Source organism: Odontesthes bonariensis, chromosome 1, assembly GCF_027942865.1.
Source record: "Odontesthes bonariensis isolate fOdoBon6 chromosome 1, fOdoBon6.hap1, whole genome shotgun sequence".
NCBI classification, from domain to species: Eukaryota; Metazoa; Chordata; class Actinopteri; order Atheriniformes; family Atherinopsidae; genus Odontesthes; species Odontesthes bonariensis.
Window position 1 is genome coordinate 12980229 of NC_134506.1, and position 16641 is coordinate 12996869.

The window sequence follows — 16641 nt, forward strand, 5'->3', positions numbered from 1 at the left end:
AGTACTCAGGAGGCCCTTGCTTTAATAAGCTGCTGTCAAAGAACTCTCAATGCAAGTAAGGCAAGTTATTCTTAGTCTGCAAATTCAATGCAGTTCAATCCAAGATAGCAGAAAGATCAGGAGCGGCCAAACCAACAGTTGGCATACTCTGGGGCAACAAGAACACACTGGTTAAGGATCCTGAAGGCTTTGGGGTCCAAGAAAACAACAGTGGTGGAACAACAGCTTTCAGAACATGCAGCCAGTTTAAGAATACTCTCCAGGAGATAGATTTGCCTAAATCTAGTTTAAGTCTAACATAAAGAGAAGACCTCATGGCAGCACAGAGGGTTCACTACAAGGTATAAAACATTCATAAGCCTAAAAAGGGTACATTAGAGAGGGATGTGACCAGAGTCCAAACTGGTCGGATTTATTTTAGGCATAGCTAAAAGAAGTTTTCAAACACAGCACATTAGGTTTCACTTTTGGCTGCGTTTGTTTTGGTCCGAGTTGCTGCTGCTCAAGGGCAACACACAGCTTTCTAAGATCATATTCTACCCTTTTAAAAAGATAGAAACACAAAAACTAAGATCAACCTGTTACAGAAAGAGAGGAAGAAAAAATATGGACACATTTTGGAATAGCTCATGATCTGAAGCATACCAATGGGTCAAAAATATACAAAAATGAGGTGAAACAAGGAGTAGTTTGATGAATTTTGAAGTCCGCTCAGGTACAGGCCAATGCAGCAAAGTGAACAGTGATTCACATTACAAACAGACAATGAGCCAGCTTTTGAAGGTATAGAAGTGGAATATTCTATAGTGGAGTCAATCCCCTGAAATGACCCCAATCAAGCTGCATTTCACTTGCTGAGACAAAACTAAAGGCAGAGAAATCCACAAGCAAACAGCAGCTGCAGCTAAATTACTCTTGTGATGTTCACAGGCCCTGTATTCTATAGAGTATTCTCTAAAAGAATAAAGAAATTACTTAATTAATCAAATGTGAACCTTCTTTGATGGTTCTAATAATTTATGCAATCCCATCTGAGAAAGGGAGTTCTACATATTAAAGAGATCTAATTTTTCAACCTATCCTCAAATTTGAATATGATTTTTTTTTTTAATTACATAGTTATTTCAGAACTGTAATATGTTTTGGTAGACAGCTAAGAGAACAAGACCATGGGTGGAAATCGCAGGGAGGGAGACATGTCCCTCTCCTGTGTGCGTTTATGTGCATTTGTTTCGCAGTCAGGTCAGCTTACATAGCAGATAAAACAACGTCTGATCATTTTTCAGTGGCCTAAGATATCAAAGGCAGCTTGATCAGGTCTTTAGGAGTGAAGTTTGAATTAAAATGTTTCATTAAGGTGTCATCAGAAGAAAATATTTTTGAGAATAGAGCTAAGCTTGGACAGAGAGCAACGGTCAGATGGAGGCAGAGAGTTTCAGGTAAATTCTAGGTCTTTTTCCAATGGTAAATGGAGTATGGGTATGGAGCCTTATTACTGTTATAACTGTAAAAGTGTAAAGAGAGTTGTCCTGCTTTTGTGCTCAATGGTGTGTCTGTTAGTTCTGAGTCTGCAAGGAATCTTATGTTTGTTCTAAGAGACACAATGGGCCTCATGCAAGAACCGTTCGTACGCACAGATTTGTTCTTAAATCGTCCGTACGAGTGATTTAATACAATTTGTGCATTCAACAATCTTTTCGTATTTTACGTTTTCTTTCGGGTACCAACAGAATTTACGAGTGATCCAGAGCTGTTGTAGGAGTTTCGTAAAATAGTCGGCTGTTGTTCCAATCAATTGACTAATGGATTGTATATTTAATTACTTTGAAGCAAACATAAATAAATATATACATTATACCCCATAATGATGCTGACATTATTCTGCTTAACTTAAATTATGCACTAATTGAAGGTTAATTTGAATCTGTATACAACAAGGTCAATGGGAAGCGTAACCAGCGGCTGACTTGTTACTTTTGGATGCCTTAGCGCGTCAGGCTCTTGGAAGAGACTGTAGATATCCATGTGGAGACAGACGAATGGCTGACATCGCGATTAAGATTGCCAAGGACTGTGCTGCTGCAAATATGCAGCTTGCTAGAGGCACAACTCCAGAGAGAAACACGCCGATCAAACCCAATTCCACCACACGTCCAGGTCCTCACCACTCTTGGATTTTTGGCCACTGGAACCTTTCAGAGGGAGATTGGAGACAGATCGGGGGTGTCCCAGTCCTCTGTGAGTCGTGCACTCCCCTTGGTCATCAAAGCTCTCATCAGTTTATCCCCCATGGTACATCAAATTCCCATACACCGCTGTCCAACAAGTACAAATTAAGAGGGACTTTCATGCCGTGGCTGGACTGCCAATCATAATTGGAGCACACATATACGCATCAAAGCACCCGTGCTCCTGTCGTGGAGCGCACTGAGCTGAAGGCCAGGTGGGTGTGTCTCGATACAAATATTTGTAGATCAAACATCATTTTAATAAATGGCTCTCTCTGCTTTGTATTTGATGGGTCTACAGGTCTATGTAAACAAAACAGCCCCTCCATTTAAGGATTAAAGAGGGATAATTAGTGACTTCAACAAACTTGTCAGGCTTTGTACATCCTCGAGCTGCACAAAAGTTCTTCAGTTCAAAGTCAGAGTGGTGCAAAACATTTGATTAACTTGAAATGCATTTAAACACCTCCAAATAAACATCAAGCTTTGAAATAATAAATTATTAGTTTATCTACTCACCAGTCCATCACAGGCACTTATAGCTGCACTGCCTTTAACAGTGGTCTCATTCCACACTTCACCTAAAAAATGGCACTGGGAGGCTGCGGGACGATGGATCCGAGCCCCATCCAGGCCACCGTACCTCCTCTCTGTCACAAAGCCCGGAGCCAGCAGGTTAGGATTGAGGGTGAGGTTAAAGTGCAAACTGTGGCCGCCGTGCAAAAATTGGTAATAGACACGATCTAGGTCCACCGGTTCCTCTGAGGCTTCCCGACGCTGAAGACGACGAGCCTGGTGAGACAGGAAGTTGGAAAGGAAGTGACCTCTGGCATCCACTCTGATGGGGTGAACCACTTCAAAATGAGGCAGATCCTGCAGAAATCTCTCTGTGAAAGTCATAGTGGGAAAAGTTGATGTCAGAGGGATGGGTTAATAAATCATGGGAAAGAGGGGGGTGATTAAACAATTAAGTTGCTGGAAGGTTGTAAACTAAAAACTTGTGGTTGAGAAACTCTAAACAAAACCATATGACTGTGTTATCTGTCATTTTTAAGCTTATATAGCTGCCATGTATGCACATGCAGTACCTACTTACCTATGCAGTACCCCTTACATGCAGTACCTACTTACCTATGCAGTACCCCTTACATGCAGTACCTACTTACCTATGCAGTACCCCTTACATGCAGTACCTACTTACCTATGCAGTACCCCTTACATGCAGTACCTACTTACCTATGCAGTACCCCTTACATGCAGTACCTACTTACCTATGCAGTACCTCTTACCTATGCAGTACCCCTTACATGCAGTACCTACTTACCTATGCAGTACCCCTTACATGCAGTTCCCTCTTACCTATGCAGTACCTCTTACCTATGCAGTACCTCTTACCTATGCAGTACCTCTTACCTATGCATGTATTGTATCATCCATCATCACCTTGCAGCATGCATCATTGACTAAACAGATTTCTTGAATATTCGCCAGATTATACTAAGGGGCTATGTGGCCTTGACAGATGTCTGCATTCTCAATTAGATGACAACTTCAGAGGGTCAACAAGCCGTTATTTGCCATGAGAGGAGAAAAAGGTGACTTTCATATTGAAAATGATTTTTATCAGAAAAGAACTGTAGGACCACTAAATGCTCTGTCACTGTCTGCCACAAGATATGAAGAAAAACTAGCAAAATGAGCCAGGTTCCTGTCTTTGAATGGTTGTATTTTACTTCTGTGACGACTGCAATAAATACAATTATAGGCTTTTCATTACGTGGGCGAAATAAGATTAAATAAAAAATATCTCATCAGGAGGAAGCCTGTGCTTCAGTGCCTTTCTATTGGGAGTTCTTAAAAGTCTAAAATAAATAAACTTTGGAATGCCTGTTCCATCATTTACAACCTGAAATTGTTACTGTCTGAGAGGTCCTTCAGCAACACATCCCTGTATGAATGCCTGATAGCCTGTTTGCCTTAAGGGCATACAGCTGATGTCTACGGGATAAGACATGCATGCGGGCATCTTGTCGATTCTCTGATCTCAGGAGAGCTTTGGCTTTTAACATCCAAACCACAAACTAATGGGGTGACTGGGAAGACGAATGCGCAAGGACAGGACGCGTGGGAGCGTTTCCTCCAACATACAAGAGGTTCATATATCTAGCAGTAGAATGGGAGCCAGCGCCATAACAACAATAATGATAATAGTGCATCCTGTAAATTCCCACAGTGGAACTCTGTTTCCTGCTGCTCACTGGTGAGGCCAGAGGTCATTGTCAGTCACAGAGCTGCAGAACTGCACTGCTTCTTTTTTTCTTTTTTGTTTGAAATCAAAGGCATTACAGAAAGGGAGGATAGATGGGGCTTCAACCTCTGGTGATTCATTCGAAAGCAGCTCTTTCCAGCTACCATACCGGGCTGCATAATCATGAGCTTAATTGCTATGACCAGCCCAAAACTTTGTAAACACAGGTCAGATGCTCTCTCGCTGGTCCGACTCTGGTCTTCACTGAGCTTAATTAGATGCACTCACGGAGTAAATGAGCACCCCGGAAACAAAGTACAAGAAGACATGGTGGTATATGCGACTTTAAAAGTTGTAAATGTGTCAGGCTCACTAACCTCCTTCATGTGACAACTCCAACGTTTTGCAGCTTTCCAGGACCATCAGAAGCGCGATGAAGACGTGGATGGGAGAGACACTTTGTCCAGAGGTGGGAAGACCGCACTTCGAACGGGGCATTTTGTCAGGACGGTTGCCCAGATCTAAGAACCATTTAATGCCTATCCAACACCGCGCCGATTGTCAATTCAAATTAATTCCATCTGACATGGATGCACTTTTTCGCTTTGTTGCGACCATGCGCTTAAACTGTGACAGTCCCAATAAACTTCTCCAGCTTAGGCCTGATCATTGTTCGCCTCCACGGAGCGTTTTTGTTGCTTTCTCATTCTTATTTCGACTCGTTTGTAAGTTGGTGTTGATGTTTGCTTACGAGTGTTTGGTCCCTCTGTCCTCCATCAGTCTCCTCCCGACAACCAGTGACAGCTTAAAACTTTCCTCTGCAAACTTTTGCAGAACCACCCCCACAGATGGGTGGACTTAAGACAATAGGCTGGCTCTCAGTAGGGCTGAAAGCTTAAAGGGGAACGCTACTCCAAGAAATCGGATATGGTGATACAGGCCATCTGGCAGTTAGTCCCCAAACCGGAGGTCTTTCGGGTTCTCGGTGGGTCAGATGAGGACCAGTTTCAAGACTGTTGCATTCACTTGGATTCGGAGAAAGGACCACAGTTCCGGGGGTTAACTTTATGTGTTGTGATCTTGGCATTTATGTCTAAATAATAAATGCATTTTTCAGTGGGAACACTGGGACAAAAGTTCGATAAAGTTGTGAAGTAAACTGACTGAAACCATGAAACTCACAGTCACACCCTTAACATTTGCATTTACACTAAAATAAAATGTTATTTTAGTGCAATAATAATAGAAAAATCATTTGCATAGCTCAGGTAAAAATAAAACGTGGGGAAAAAAAATCACAAGGCTACAAAATGTTATATCGTTGTTTTATCGATTTATAAATCTTTTTTCTCTTTGTCGTTGTTCCTCATTATGTCTGAGCTTCGCGCCCCCCCTTGCGGGAGAATAACAGCATTGTGGACAACTGACGCAGGGAAATTACCCTACAAATGCAAATACTGCGCAACTACTCGGAAGAGCAAAGGGGAAAGAGCCCACCTTGAAATGCCTTATTATAAGTGTTTGAATGCATTCTGTTGCTGACAAAGATGGAGGTCGTCCCAATTCTGCAAACCAGAAAACACTGCCAAAATAACTGACTGGAATATAACTTGTTTTTCTTTTTAGACCATTTATTTTCGCGCATCTCACTAATAACGAACATGTGGAGTTTTGTTTCTTGCTTATTTTAAGCCTTTTTTTTTCATATAAAACACTCGTTTTGCGTAATGCCCGTGTGCGCAGTGCGCTCAGTCATATGCCAATTGAGCAGACACTATATATGAGGGTTAAAAATAAATTCACGGATTTCAAACAATAAACGAACCCATCCTGATTAGCTACTGGAACAATGATGCTTTCTGGCAGTATCTATGACGGGAAAACGCGTTTCTCTCTCCCCTCATTCGACCAATCGCAGCTCAGCAGCGAAGCGACACACCTGTATAAAAGCTGGAATTCCAGATCAGCTGTCATTCAGAAGGTACGATAAAGATGACAGGTCACTGAGCGCGGAGAGAAAGCTCAAACGCTCTCGCATGGGGTGTAACTTAGAACGCATGTTGTGTGATTTTAAAGATGGATGAAATAATGAACCAAAGCGGCGCGCTGAACCTGAGTTCGCCTGGCGATGAGAAGTTTACTTTCGAGGACATCGATGTGAGCGCAGACGGCAGCCCCATCCTGAGGATATTCATATCTGTGGTCTACTCTGTAGTTTGCGCGGTGGGTCTGGTTGGAAACCTGCTCGTTTTTTTTCTCATGCGGTTGCGACAAGGTCGAAAGAGGTCCACTATCAATTTTTTCATCATCAACTTGGCAGTGACCGACTTCCAGTTCGTGCTCACTCTTCCCTTCTGGGCCGTGGACACCGCGCTGGACTTCAGCTGGCCGTTTGGAGACGCGATGTGCAAAATTGTCCTCTCGGTGACAGTGATGAACATGTACGCCAGCGTCTTCTTCCTCACTGGTATGAGCGTGACCCGCTATCTGTCTGTCGCGACAGCCCTAAAGAAAAAAGCGTACAGAAGGTCACGGTGTGTGAAGTGGGTGTGCGCGGTGCTGTGGGTGGCCGCCACCTTGGCCACAGCTCCGACAGCGATCTTCTCCACCGTGACTGTGGTCGCTGGAGAAAAACTTTGCCTCCTTAAGTTTCCCGAGGGACACGACTGGCTCGCGCTCTACCACATTCAGAAAATACTGATAGCTTTTATCATCCCTATGCTGATAGTTTCTGTGAACTATCTGATGCTCCTGCGCTTCGTTAGGCGGAAGAGCATGGACAGCACCAACCCGAAACGCAGATCCCGAGTCACCAAATCTGTCGCAATTGTTGTTTTGTCTTTCTTCTTCTGTTGGATGCCAAACCATGCCATCACCTTCTGGGGTGTCTTAGTCAAATTCAATGCAGTCAACTGGGACACAGCATACTACATGGTGCACACCTATGTGTTCCCGGTTACTGTGTGTTTAGCGCACACAAACAGCTGCTTGAACCCGGTGCTTTACTGCCTGATGAGGCCAGAAATCAGGAAGATGCTGAGCAGTTTGTTCTGGAGAGTCTCCACTCCATCCTCCGGCAAAGTCTGCGTGACGCGCTCTGTAACGCAGGGAGAAGCCCAGGGAGTCGTTCCTCTCCAGATTATGGACAATGCAGAGTACACGCTGTCCATCATAGACCGTAAAGGTTTATCGGGCTCCAGGACGGCCCCTTATGTCCGCTGAATTCAATTTGGTGCGGAAACAAGCTGCTGTTTAGTTCCGCTTGTTCATTTGTAGGTGTCATTTCTCGTGCGTAATGTCCCCACCACTGCTTCAGTCTGCACATTTTAAGGCTACAGTGTGCAGATTCATTTCAAACCAAGTGTTTTTTTCATCAGGAGGTGGACTATGTATACGATAATTGTACTGTGGCATTTGTTAAACTCCTGAAACCAATTAATTTCGTTTCCCCTAAGTGTTTTGTCTTTATGTCATTGTGAAAAGCAACAAAAATATGGGAAAAGAGAAATAGGGACACAGGGGACCAACATCCTCGACCAGATGAAGAGTGAACATTAGTAAAATGCATGGACTGTCAACACAATGTGGGATTTTATAATATGACCAACTATTAATCTAGTTAAACTGGCAGTGTTTTCCCATCATGTCCTTCATGTAAAGCCCATCTGTAAATAAATAGCTTTTTCCATCCAAGGTTGCAGTGGTTGATTTCTTTCCCACAGCAGAGTACATCAATTCGATACCCTGCCGTCATCACAGTTTGTAATGTTTGTAATGCTGCAGTAAACCTTTCTCTACAATTAGGATACTTTCTGTGTTGTGAAGGTAAAGAGCAAGCTGTGTTCTGTCACTAATATATTTACAATAAAGGGCATCATACACATATTCATCAAATAAACAGCTTTTACACAGTTTCTCTCATGTCAGTAGCAATGCAGTGGAGTTTTGTTATCATCCGGTGAGAGCAGATGCCGATTCAAATGTTAATTCCAAATGTGCTGAAATCGCGTGGACTAAAAGAGCAACACTGCCAGGTTTGTGTCCTAATGTGGCTTTCCTTGCCTCCCTGCAGCCTTTTTGGCTCTCCAGGGCAGGTTCTGTTTACGATGCTGTGTGATCACAAAAAGCCCAAACTGCACGCTTCCCTAAAGTGATAACCAGCATGAATCTGTATGTTCAGTCTGTATTGTGAGCCTCAGTGTAATCTTCTGTCCAGTCAGACTGAGAAAGTTCAACAGCTCAAAATGACAAAAGACTCCCCAAAGAGCTTTTCAGTCTCCTCAAGGTGGCAACACTCCTAGCTTAGACAGTGAGCACAGATAATGCAAACACACACGCAAAAAAAAAACAACTTTCACAATGAAGAACATGAATATACCTCAGCAGGAGCAACACATCCAGGCTTTTGACCCAATGTCATTTTCTATACTTTCTCTGTAGTGCATCAGAGATTTGCAGGTATAGCAGTGTCTGATTAGTGGATTTCATGCAAAATCTGCATCAAACTTCATTCAAAACTGTACTGATTTAAAAAAAAAAAAAAGACCAAAATAACACACATCACAGGTTATAAATACACACTGTGAAGGAGTTCTGACTCTGATGTTTGGTCCGTTACTGCTTGTTAAAAAATTAATTACCAAATTAAGTTTGACAGAAAAATAAAATGATTTATAATCCCAATGAGATATCATCCATAGTTAACAGAGCAGTGCTATGTCCTCTGCCCCGCTTGTATAGAATTACAGAGAGGAAGGATTATCCTCCACTTTACAAACATCAAAAGATTGTTTCCTGCTACAGTAAAGCGTGCCACATGTAATGCACCCTGGGTATGCCATGTAATGTTCAGGCTTTATTTTTTGTTATATTTATCACTTTGAGCATATTACTGACATGTCCATTTTTATTGAAAATAAAAATTTAAATTGATCTAATTTTACAGAGTGTGCCAAATATGGGTTGACTTACATTAGTAATTTCAATGGCCACCGAATAACTGTCCACTGTAGGGAGCAATATACATGACAGGGGTAAACCAATCGGCCACAACAATAACCACCAAACTAATATTGTGCATTTCACCCCCTCATGGACTCAGGACCCCAGCCGGTGTACCCAGTACAGAACAAGAACATGATTAATATAACTCACATTACCTGTCAGTGGTTTTAATTTTTAATATTGTAGCTATCTTGTGGGCACACACACATTTACATAAATATATATATATATATATATATATATATATATGCACAACCTTCAAAATAATTGAGCTCAGCCCTCAGTAACTGCAGGGCTTTTTGAATTTTCATTACTGTATTCTTTCAGTGATACGAGAGCACGCTGACAACCTTTTGCAATATTTGAAAATAAGACTTGTATCCCGACTTTCTCTTTTGATTATTTTAAGTGGGTAATTTTTCTCAAGATGGTGGCCACTGAACATATTAAAAGGGAAGAAAGCTCTACTTCACGCTTATTTTACCAAGCAATTTGTGTTTGATTTTTATTCGACTCGACCCTTGTTTCTATTTTCGTATAAATATTTCTGTCAAGTCATTTATTTGGATTGACAGCCAGCACATATCTAGTCTACTAATCCAGATTTACTGCAGTCAGGGATCAAGTCAATGTGATGGGTAAACAGCACAGAACCTTTTATTGACATATTCTTGAACTAACCACCTACCCTTATTTCATTGCTTGTCCTTCCTCTTTTTACATTTTTCTGTTATACCTGATAACATTTTGAGCTGCGACAGACAAATTAGTATGATTCCATATTAGCATTATGTCTGTCACTGGTCTTCCACACAAATGTCCTCACCACATGTAAGCCTGCTTTAATTCATTTAATGAATTAATTTGTTTTAGGTTTGTTTTTTTTGTTTTGGACTGAAAAAAAAGCTTGTAGCAATTACATATTGTGACTGGCATTTGCCTGTAGGTTTTGTTTGGTTTTCATGGACAACCTGAGCAGTACCTGAGAATTTTGAACAGCTCTGATCAGCAGTTTGCTGAGTGCCCTTGTGTTTGAAGGAAAGCTCCCATTTTTGATACCAGAAAATAAATCAGCAAAGCTGAGAATTAGAATGCATTCCAGCACCAAACCAGTCAGTTTGATTCTTTATCAAAACCTAGCTTTAAAGTACTAAACAAATTGGCTACATACACTGAAACTTTCATATCGAGATGCACTTGCACTGAACTGATAGCATTTAAATAATTCCTTGAATACCCATTTATTGTTAAATCCAAATTTTATTTTTTTAATTAAAATCAGTTTTAGTTGTCTAGCTACAGATATCCACAGATTTGATTAATTGAGGACTATAGTATCTGTGAAGGAAAGGACACACATATTTAATGAATTTGATTACGGGCGAATTTTACAGATGTTCAAACTAATATATCAATCACAAAGTCCAATAACTGTGAGGCAGTTAGAGCGATCATAAGACAAACACTACCTCTTACTGGTGGATAAACATTAATACATAAAGTTTTTTTCAAGAACATACTGCTATTAAATGGACACTTAAAGTGTTAGTTCGCCATTTTGCACATTAAGCCCTGTTTGGGGGTATTCTGGGATGAGTTAGAGATGTTCTGATAACAATTTGGACATTTGGACATTTGGTGCTGAACGGAGCATTTAGGTATACCTAAGTGGATATATCCACTGCTGCAGCCCCCCCACCTTTGCATTGAGTCAATGACCACTCAAGCAAACAATCATAAAACGGCATTAAACTTTCGTTTGCAGAGACATGAAACTCACGTGTGGTCTGTGGTGGACAGCGATACGTTGGCTCGAAAATCACCGCGAAATACGCTTCCAGAGAAGTTATATTACCATTATTGTCCGTCTTCATTGATTTGTATTGGTTTGACTAGTATTACTCCGCGCGCTGTATGTCGCTGGATGTCTTGCTGCTGCTATTCAACGGTGTCCGGAAAAATAGGTCCACCAAATGCTAAAACAACTGTTAGAAGGCACATTTCGCTGCGATTTTCGGGTCAATTTATCGCTGTCCACCACTGACCACACGGTGAGTTCCATGTCTTTTCAAACGAAAGTTTAATGCCGTTTTATGATTTTTTGCTTGAGTGGGCAAAAACGTTTTACTCTCTAACTGTTGTCTTCATGGTTATTGGCCTTACCAGTGGGTTTAGCTAGGCCTGGTTAATCCCAAATTTGCAGGTGCTACACTAGTATGGGATGTCATACAGCTTCATGTCAAAAGAGGCGAGCTGTAGAGAAATAGTTGCTGGACCCATTAACTGTATGCAAGCAGTGGATGTATAATCAGCCGAGTTTTCATTCGCATCGATAGGACGTCAATAAGAAAATATTAATGCAACCAGTATTCCACAAAAATGGCTCATTAACAACTTTGCAAATTGCGTCTGACCTCGTAAAGACTCGAATGACATGGTTCACGAGACTGCCCAGATGTAATGCAATATCTCACATAACCCCAGAGTTGGAAGTGATTCCTGAGGAAGAACTCAGTCCCTCCATTTCATGTAGGTAACTGCAACAGGTTTTTTTTTCGTCCTGGAGGATTGTTTCCCGGGTATGATAACTACTTCTTCTACTGAATTACATCCACGAGCAGCATGCTTTATACCACCACCCTCTGGCGACACTTTGTAGCCCAATACGGTCGCTGAAAAAGCAAGACTTTATTTAGTAGATGTGACCCACTACCCAGTGGTGTAGTCTACGTTGAACGCAGGTATACGGCGTATACCCACCTCTTTTTTTGGGGGATTTCCGTATACCCACCTAAAATGCTCAGTATACCCACCTAAAATTCGTTTTTCAATATTTAGAATAGCACATCAACTACCACTTTTCATGGAAGCCTTGTTATAATTTAACAATACAACGACAACACTTCAGAATTGCATTCATTCGGAAATTGCGGCAGTCAGTCAATCTCCAACCAATCAGACGCGTTTTTTATGTCTCGCTGTCAGCCAAAACAAAAATCTATCATGGGGTGCGTACGTAGGTGCTTAGTGGCTAAGGAAAGGACTTTGTAAAGTCGAGGCTTCTACGAAAAGTCATTGTACATCTGGAATGGGCTGATACGATATGTTCTCCATGTTCTCACCATTCTGATCGGATTATGGAATTATCATCTCATCATCTCAACCCGAGAGTTTGCATTTCCAGGGCACACTTTTCCATGGCTGTTGACAGGTATGGTAGTGATTTATTAACACGTTGTCTAACTTTCGTGAACATATTGTAATGACTTCACGGAGGCTCTGAGATAACTTTTAATAACTTTATTAAGTTATTACAAGCAGTACAATCGCAGAACACGGGTGACTCTCAGTCCTGCTCCGCAACCAGCCCCAGGAGAACACCAAACCTGCACACAGACTGGCCCACGCCCACTCCTCTCCCCCAATCACCAGCCCACACCTGAGTGACATGACCTGCGGTCCAGTGATTGACAGGGAGAGGAGGAAACAAGCCAGTCCGTGTGCTTTTACCCTCATTCTGGGTCGTTACAATATATTATTATTATGATGATGATCATTATTATTTGAAAAGCCTCAATGCGTGATGAAAACATGCCAGTGAATTTCGCTAGGTAGCCGACCGCGAGCTGCCAGGTTAAACAAAGCAGCAGCGTTCCAGGTTTTTAGTTGGGGACGACGAGGATTATGGCCAGGCGCAAGGGACAGCAAGACCTTAGGAACTTTTTTAATAAGGTTGCCCGACCTGACGTTTCCGAAAGTAAGTTAAGTTGAGTCAAAAACATAATTCACGCTTTTTATGAGACTTTGCTACCAAGTTACCCTTCTAGGTTGTTTAATTTGTGGACATAACACGGCAATAACACAGGCTAGTCATGCTGTATCTAGCTTTCGTTCTTCTCTCAATACTAGCAAGCTAGCTACTCTGATCCACGTTTGCTTACTTAGTTTAAAATTCTAGACGTTTGTTTATCTGGGATTCTTCTTTGGGAATAACTCCTAATCGCCATACCTGTCTGTATATGGTCTACATGATGATATGTACAGTGGCTGTCTGGATTAAGTAATTTATCTATCATAAACTAAACTTTATTTACTAGCCAGAACCATGCTATCTCCATGGTATGCATGGATGGGGAGATGTATCTGTACTTAGGCAATGGTAATTACATTATCTACTACACTGTTACTGCGATATAATGTCAGATGCAAAAACCTTTAGTGCATGTGATGAGTTTACAATACAGGCTATATTTCTATAGGCCTACATTTAAAAATCAGTTCATTTCATTTTGTTTGGGCTTGACTTGCTGTAGGCCTACTTGATAGTAACATTTTTGATTGTCATAGATGAAAATGCTTAAAAATGAAACTTTACATTGGCCTATTTTTTGTCATAGCTTTTAGAGGGCTTTTCATCTGAACTGTGTTATGTCATAGTATTGTAGTACTATGGTACTTATTACTTTTCAATGACTATTACAGCGCGCCACTGGAGGTACGGCGTGCATTAAGGGGCTACTATTGGTTCCGAGGGGTCCCGAGTCCCGACCCCTAGTTTGGTACCACGGGCCAATGACTGGCCAACTATACAGTATACCTAGGGTGACCACCTGCTCATAAGCCAAAGGGGGGACAAGGGGTATGTTTATGGGGGACAAGGGGGGACGCCGCCCCGCCGCCAGACTCTTAGTGGTTTACCCATTTCTAGCACATACTACCTTACATGGTATATCAATTTTTTATATATATATATATATATATATATATATATATATATATAGTGATTCCTCTGTTATTGGTGATGTAATATATAACAATAATAATGATAACAATATTTTGAACATTCAATGACACACACTACCATCTACACTGCCATTTTCCCCTGTGTTTTTTTTTTTTTTTATCCACAAACCACAATCCACAACTAGTTCTAGCCAAGTATGCCGCGCCAACTGACTGACTGAAGTGCCTAGTGATGAGGCGCGTGAATTGACGTTCATCATCACTGCGAACGTTGAGTCAATTGTCATGGCAACAACAAATATTTGATAACAGCCAGCCTGTCAGATGCGACTGCAAGGGGTGTGTGTGTGCGCGCGTGTGTGGATCTGTTGTAGCTCTACAGTCTGCGGCGACTGTGCTGTTCTGAAATGTCAAGTAACGCTCGTTTCGCTATCTGGGTGGCGCGGGGAAAGTGACAACCCCAGCAAGAATCAATTATGCGGGACAAACTCTGAATTTGCGGGACGGACTATTTTGGCCTCGAACGCTGTACGCGCACGCGCTACGTGGGACGGTTGGTCACCCTAATATACCCACCTCAAAAAGGTAGACTACACCACTGCCACTACCTAAAATACTAAGTGAATATATACATATATATATATAGATCACCGGCACAATTCATTTTTCGAAAATCATTATAATGACTTTTAGATAACATTAATTGTGAGAAGTTGACCAGAATGAAAAAGGTGTCCATTAGGCTACTGGTACTGCACTATGAAGCATTTTCACATTTAGGGACCCCGTTAATTTGTTTATCTTTAATATGAAATATCTGGTTGAGTTATGTAAAAAAATAATTGCTGATTTAAAATCTTTGAAGGTTTGTCTGAAGTTAAGTAGTTGATATTATTTATGCAGCTTGATCAAACTAATTCACAACAAACGAGGTCAAAACAAACCTGGGCTCCTGATGGAGCTGAAGCAGCGTTTTACTTTTCTTCTTTTGATAAAACCTGCACAGAGCTACATAATTAACTAGATCAAAATCTCAATTTATAATTGGATATTTCAAACGCATTTAAAAATGAATTTCGCAATCAATATGTGAGCATATGTCAGACCTACTGGCGGCCTGATGACCGCTGGGAGGCTCCAGCCCCCCCGCAACCCGAGCGACGGATTCAGCGGGTATAGAAAATGGATGGATGGATGGATGTCAGACCTCTCTCTAAATAGGCTGTGTTAACTATGTAGTTCAAGTCTGTCTTTAGAGCCCAAAATTATGTGCATTTACAATTCAACTGCATTTTCATAATTAAAGACAATCGTGGACAACCTTACTGGAATTGTGTTTCATTTACAGAGTTAAGGTATTAAACATAGCTTGAAGGACCTTGTCTGATCAAATAAAAATGGGCAGACTGAGAAGTCATGTTAAAATATCTCAGCTCAACTTCCTGGAGGTCTATTTCCATCAGTGAAACAGATTTAAAAACTGTCATAAACTCACATTTTAAAGGTTAACACATAACTAAGTTAAACTATTTATTTAGACAACATGGACTGTTTAAACTCATTGCGAAAATTCTAATTTAGTTTTAATTCCAGGCTCGAGTCCTGACTCGAACCAGGAAATACGACCATATTACTCCAGTGCTCAGGTCTCTGCACTGGCTTCCTGTCGCTCAGAGAATAGACTTTAAAACAGCTCTGCTTGTGTACAAGTCTCTTCATGGTCTAGCGCCAAAGTACATCTCTGACATGTTAGAGCCATATGAACCAACTCGGGCTCTGAGAACCTCAGGGAGGGTCTCCTGCTGCTGCCCAGCGTCAGGACTAAACAAGGTGAGGCTGCGTTTCAGTTTTATGCTCCTAAAATCTGGAACAGTCTTCCAGAAGATGTGAGACAGGCCTCAACATTGACAATGTTTAAATCCAGGCTGAAAACAGTTGTAGTTAGCTGTGCATGTGACACCTGAAAGTATTTTATCTGCACTCTTCCCTTTAATCTAAATAATTATTGATTATTTTTGATGTTTTTTGGAATGATTTTATTTGCCTTCTTGTGATTTTATGTAGCTATAAAGCACTTTGAATTGCCTTGTGTACGAATTGTGCTCTACAAATAAACTTGCCTTGCCTTGCCTTGATTCGAACCTCTCGATATCAAGGTCTTCGTCCCCTCACTGGAATACTTGAAGAAGAACGAATATCTAACGAATCACATTTTTCCTCAGCTCTTTTTATCCAAAATCTACTCCAACTGTTCTTGGACAAGATTCCAGTAGTAAGTCTTTCTCCCTTTTTGCAACTGATGTGTAGTTTAATTGATTATTCGAGGCCTTCGTCTTTGCAGTTTCGATTCCTCATATATTCACTAAAAAGAAACTAGTAAACATATACATCATTTTATTTATATGCATAGTACAGCTC

General features: G+C 41.2%; 2 protein-coding genes across 2 annotated transcripts in view; one reads left to right on the top strand and one right to left on the bottom strand.

The window, feature by feature from the left end:
- Positions 1-5237, bottom strand: part of adamts7 (a disintegrin-like and metallopeptidase (reprolysin type) with thrombospondin type 1 motif, 7) — a 136158-nt gene extending 130921 nt beyond the window's left edge. The window contains exons 1-2 of the mRNA XM_075473394.1: positions 4854-5237; positions 2748-3115 (exon numbers count right to left, since the gene is read on the bottom strand). Coding sequence (XP_075329509.1) covers positions 2748-3115; positions 4854-4974 — 489 coding nt within the window. The 5' untranslated portion in view covers positions 4975-5237. The remainder of the gene's footprint in view (positions 1-2747; positions 3116-4853) is intronic.
- Positions 5238-6519: 1282 nt separating this feature from the next.
- On the top strand, positions 6520-8078 carry LOC142384216 (relaxin-3 receptor 1-like). Its single transcript, XM_075470282.1, has one exon. It carries the CDS (start codon positions 6553-6555, stop codon positions 7696-7698), a length of 1146 nt encoding a protein of 381 aa, XP_075326397.1. The 5' UTR covers positions 6520-6552; the 3' UTR covers positions 7699-8078.
- Positions 8079-16641: the final 8563 nt, after the last annotated feature.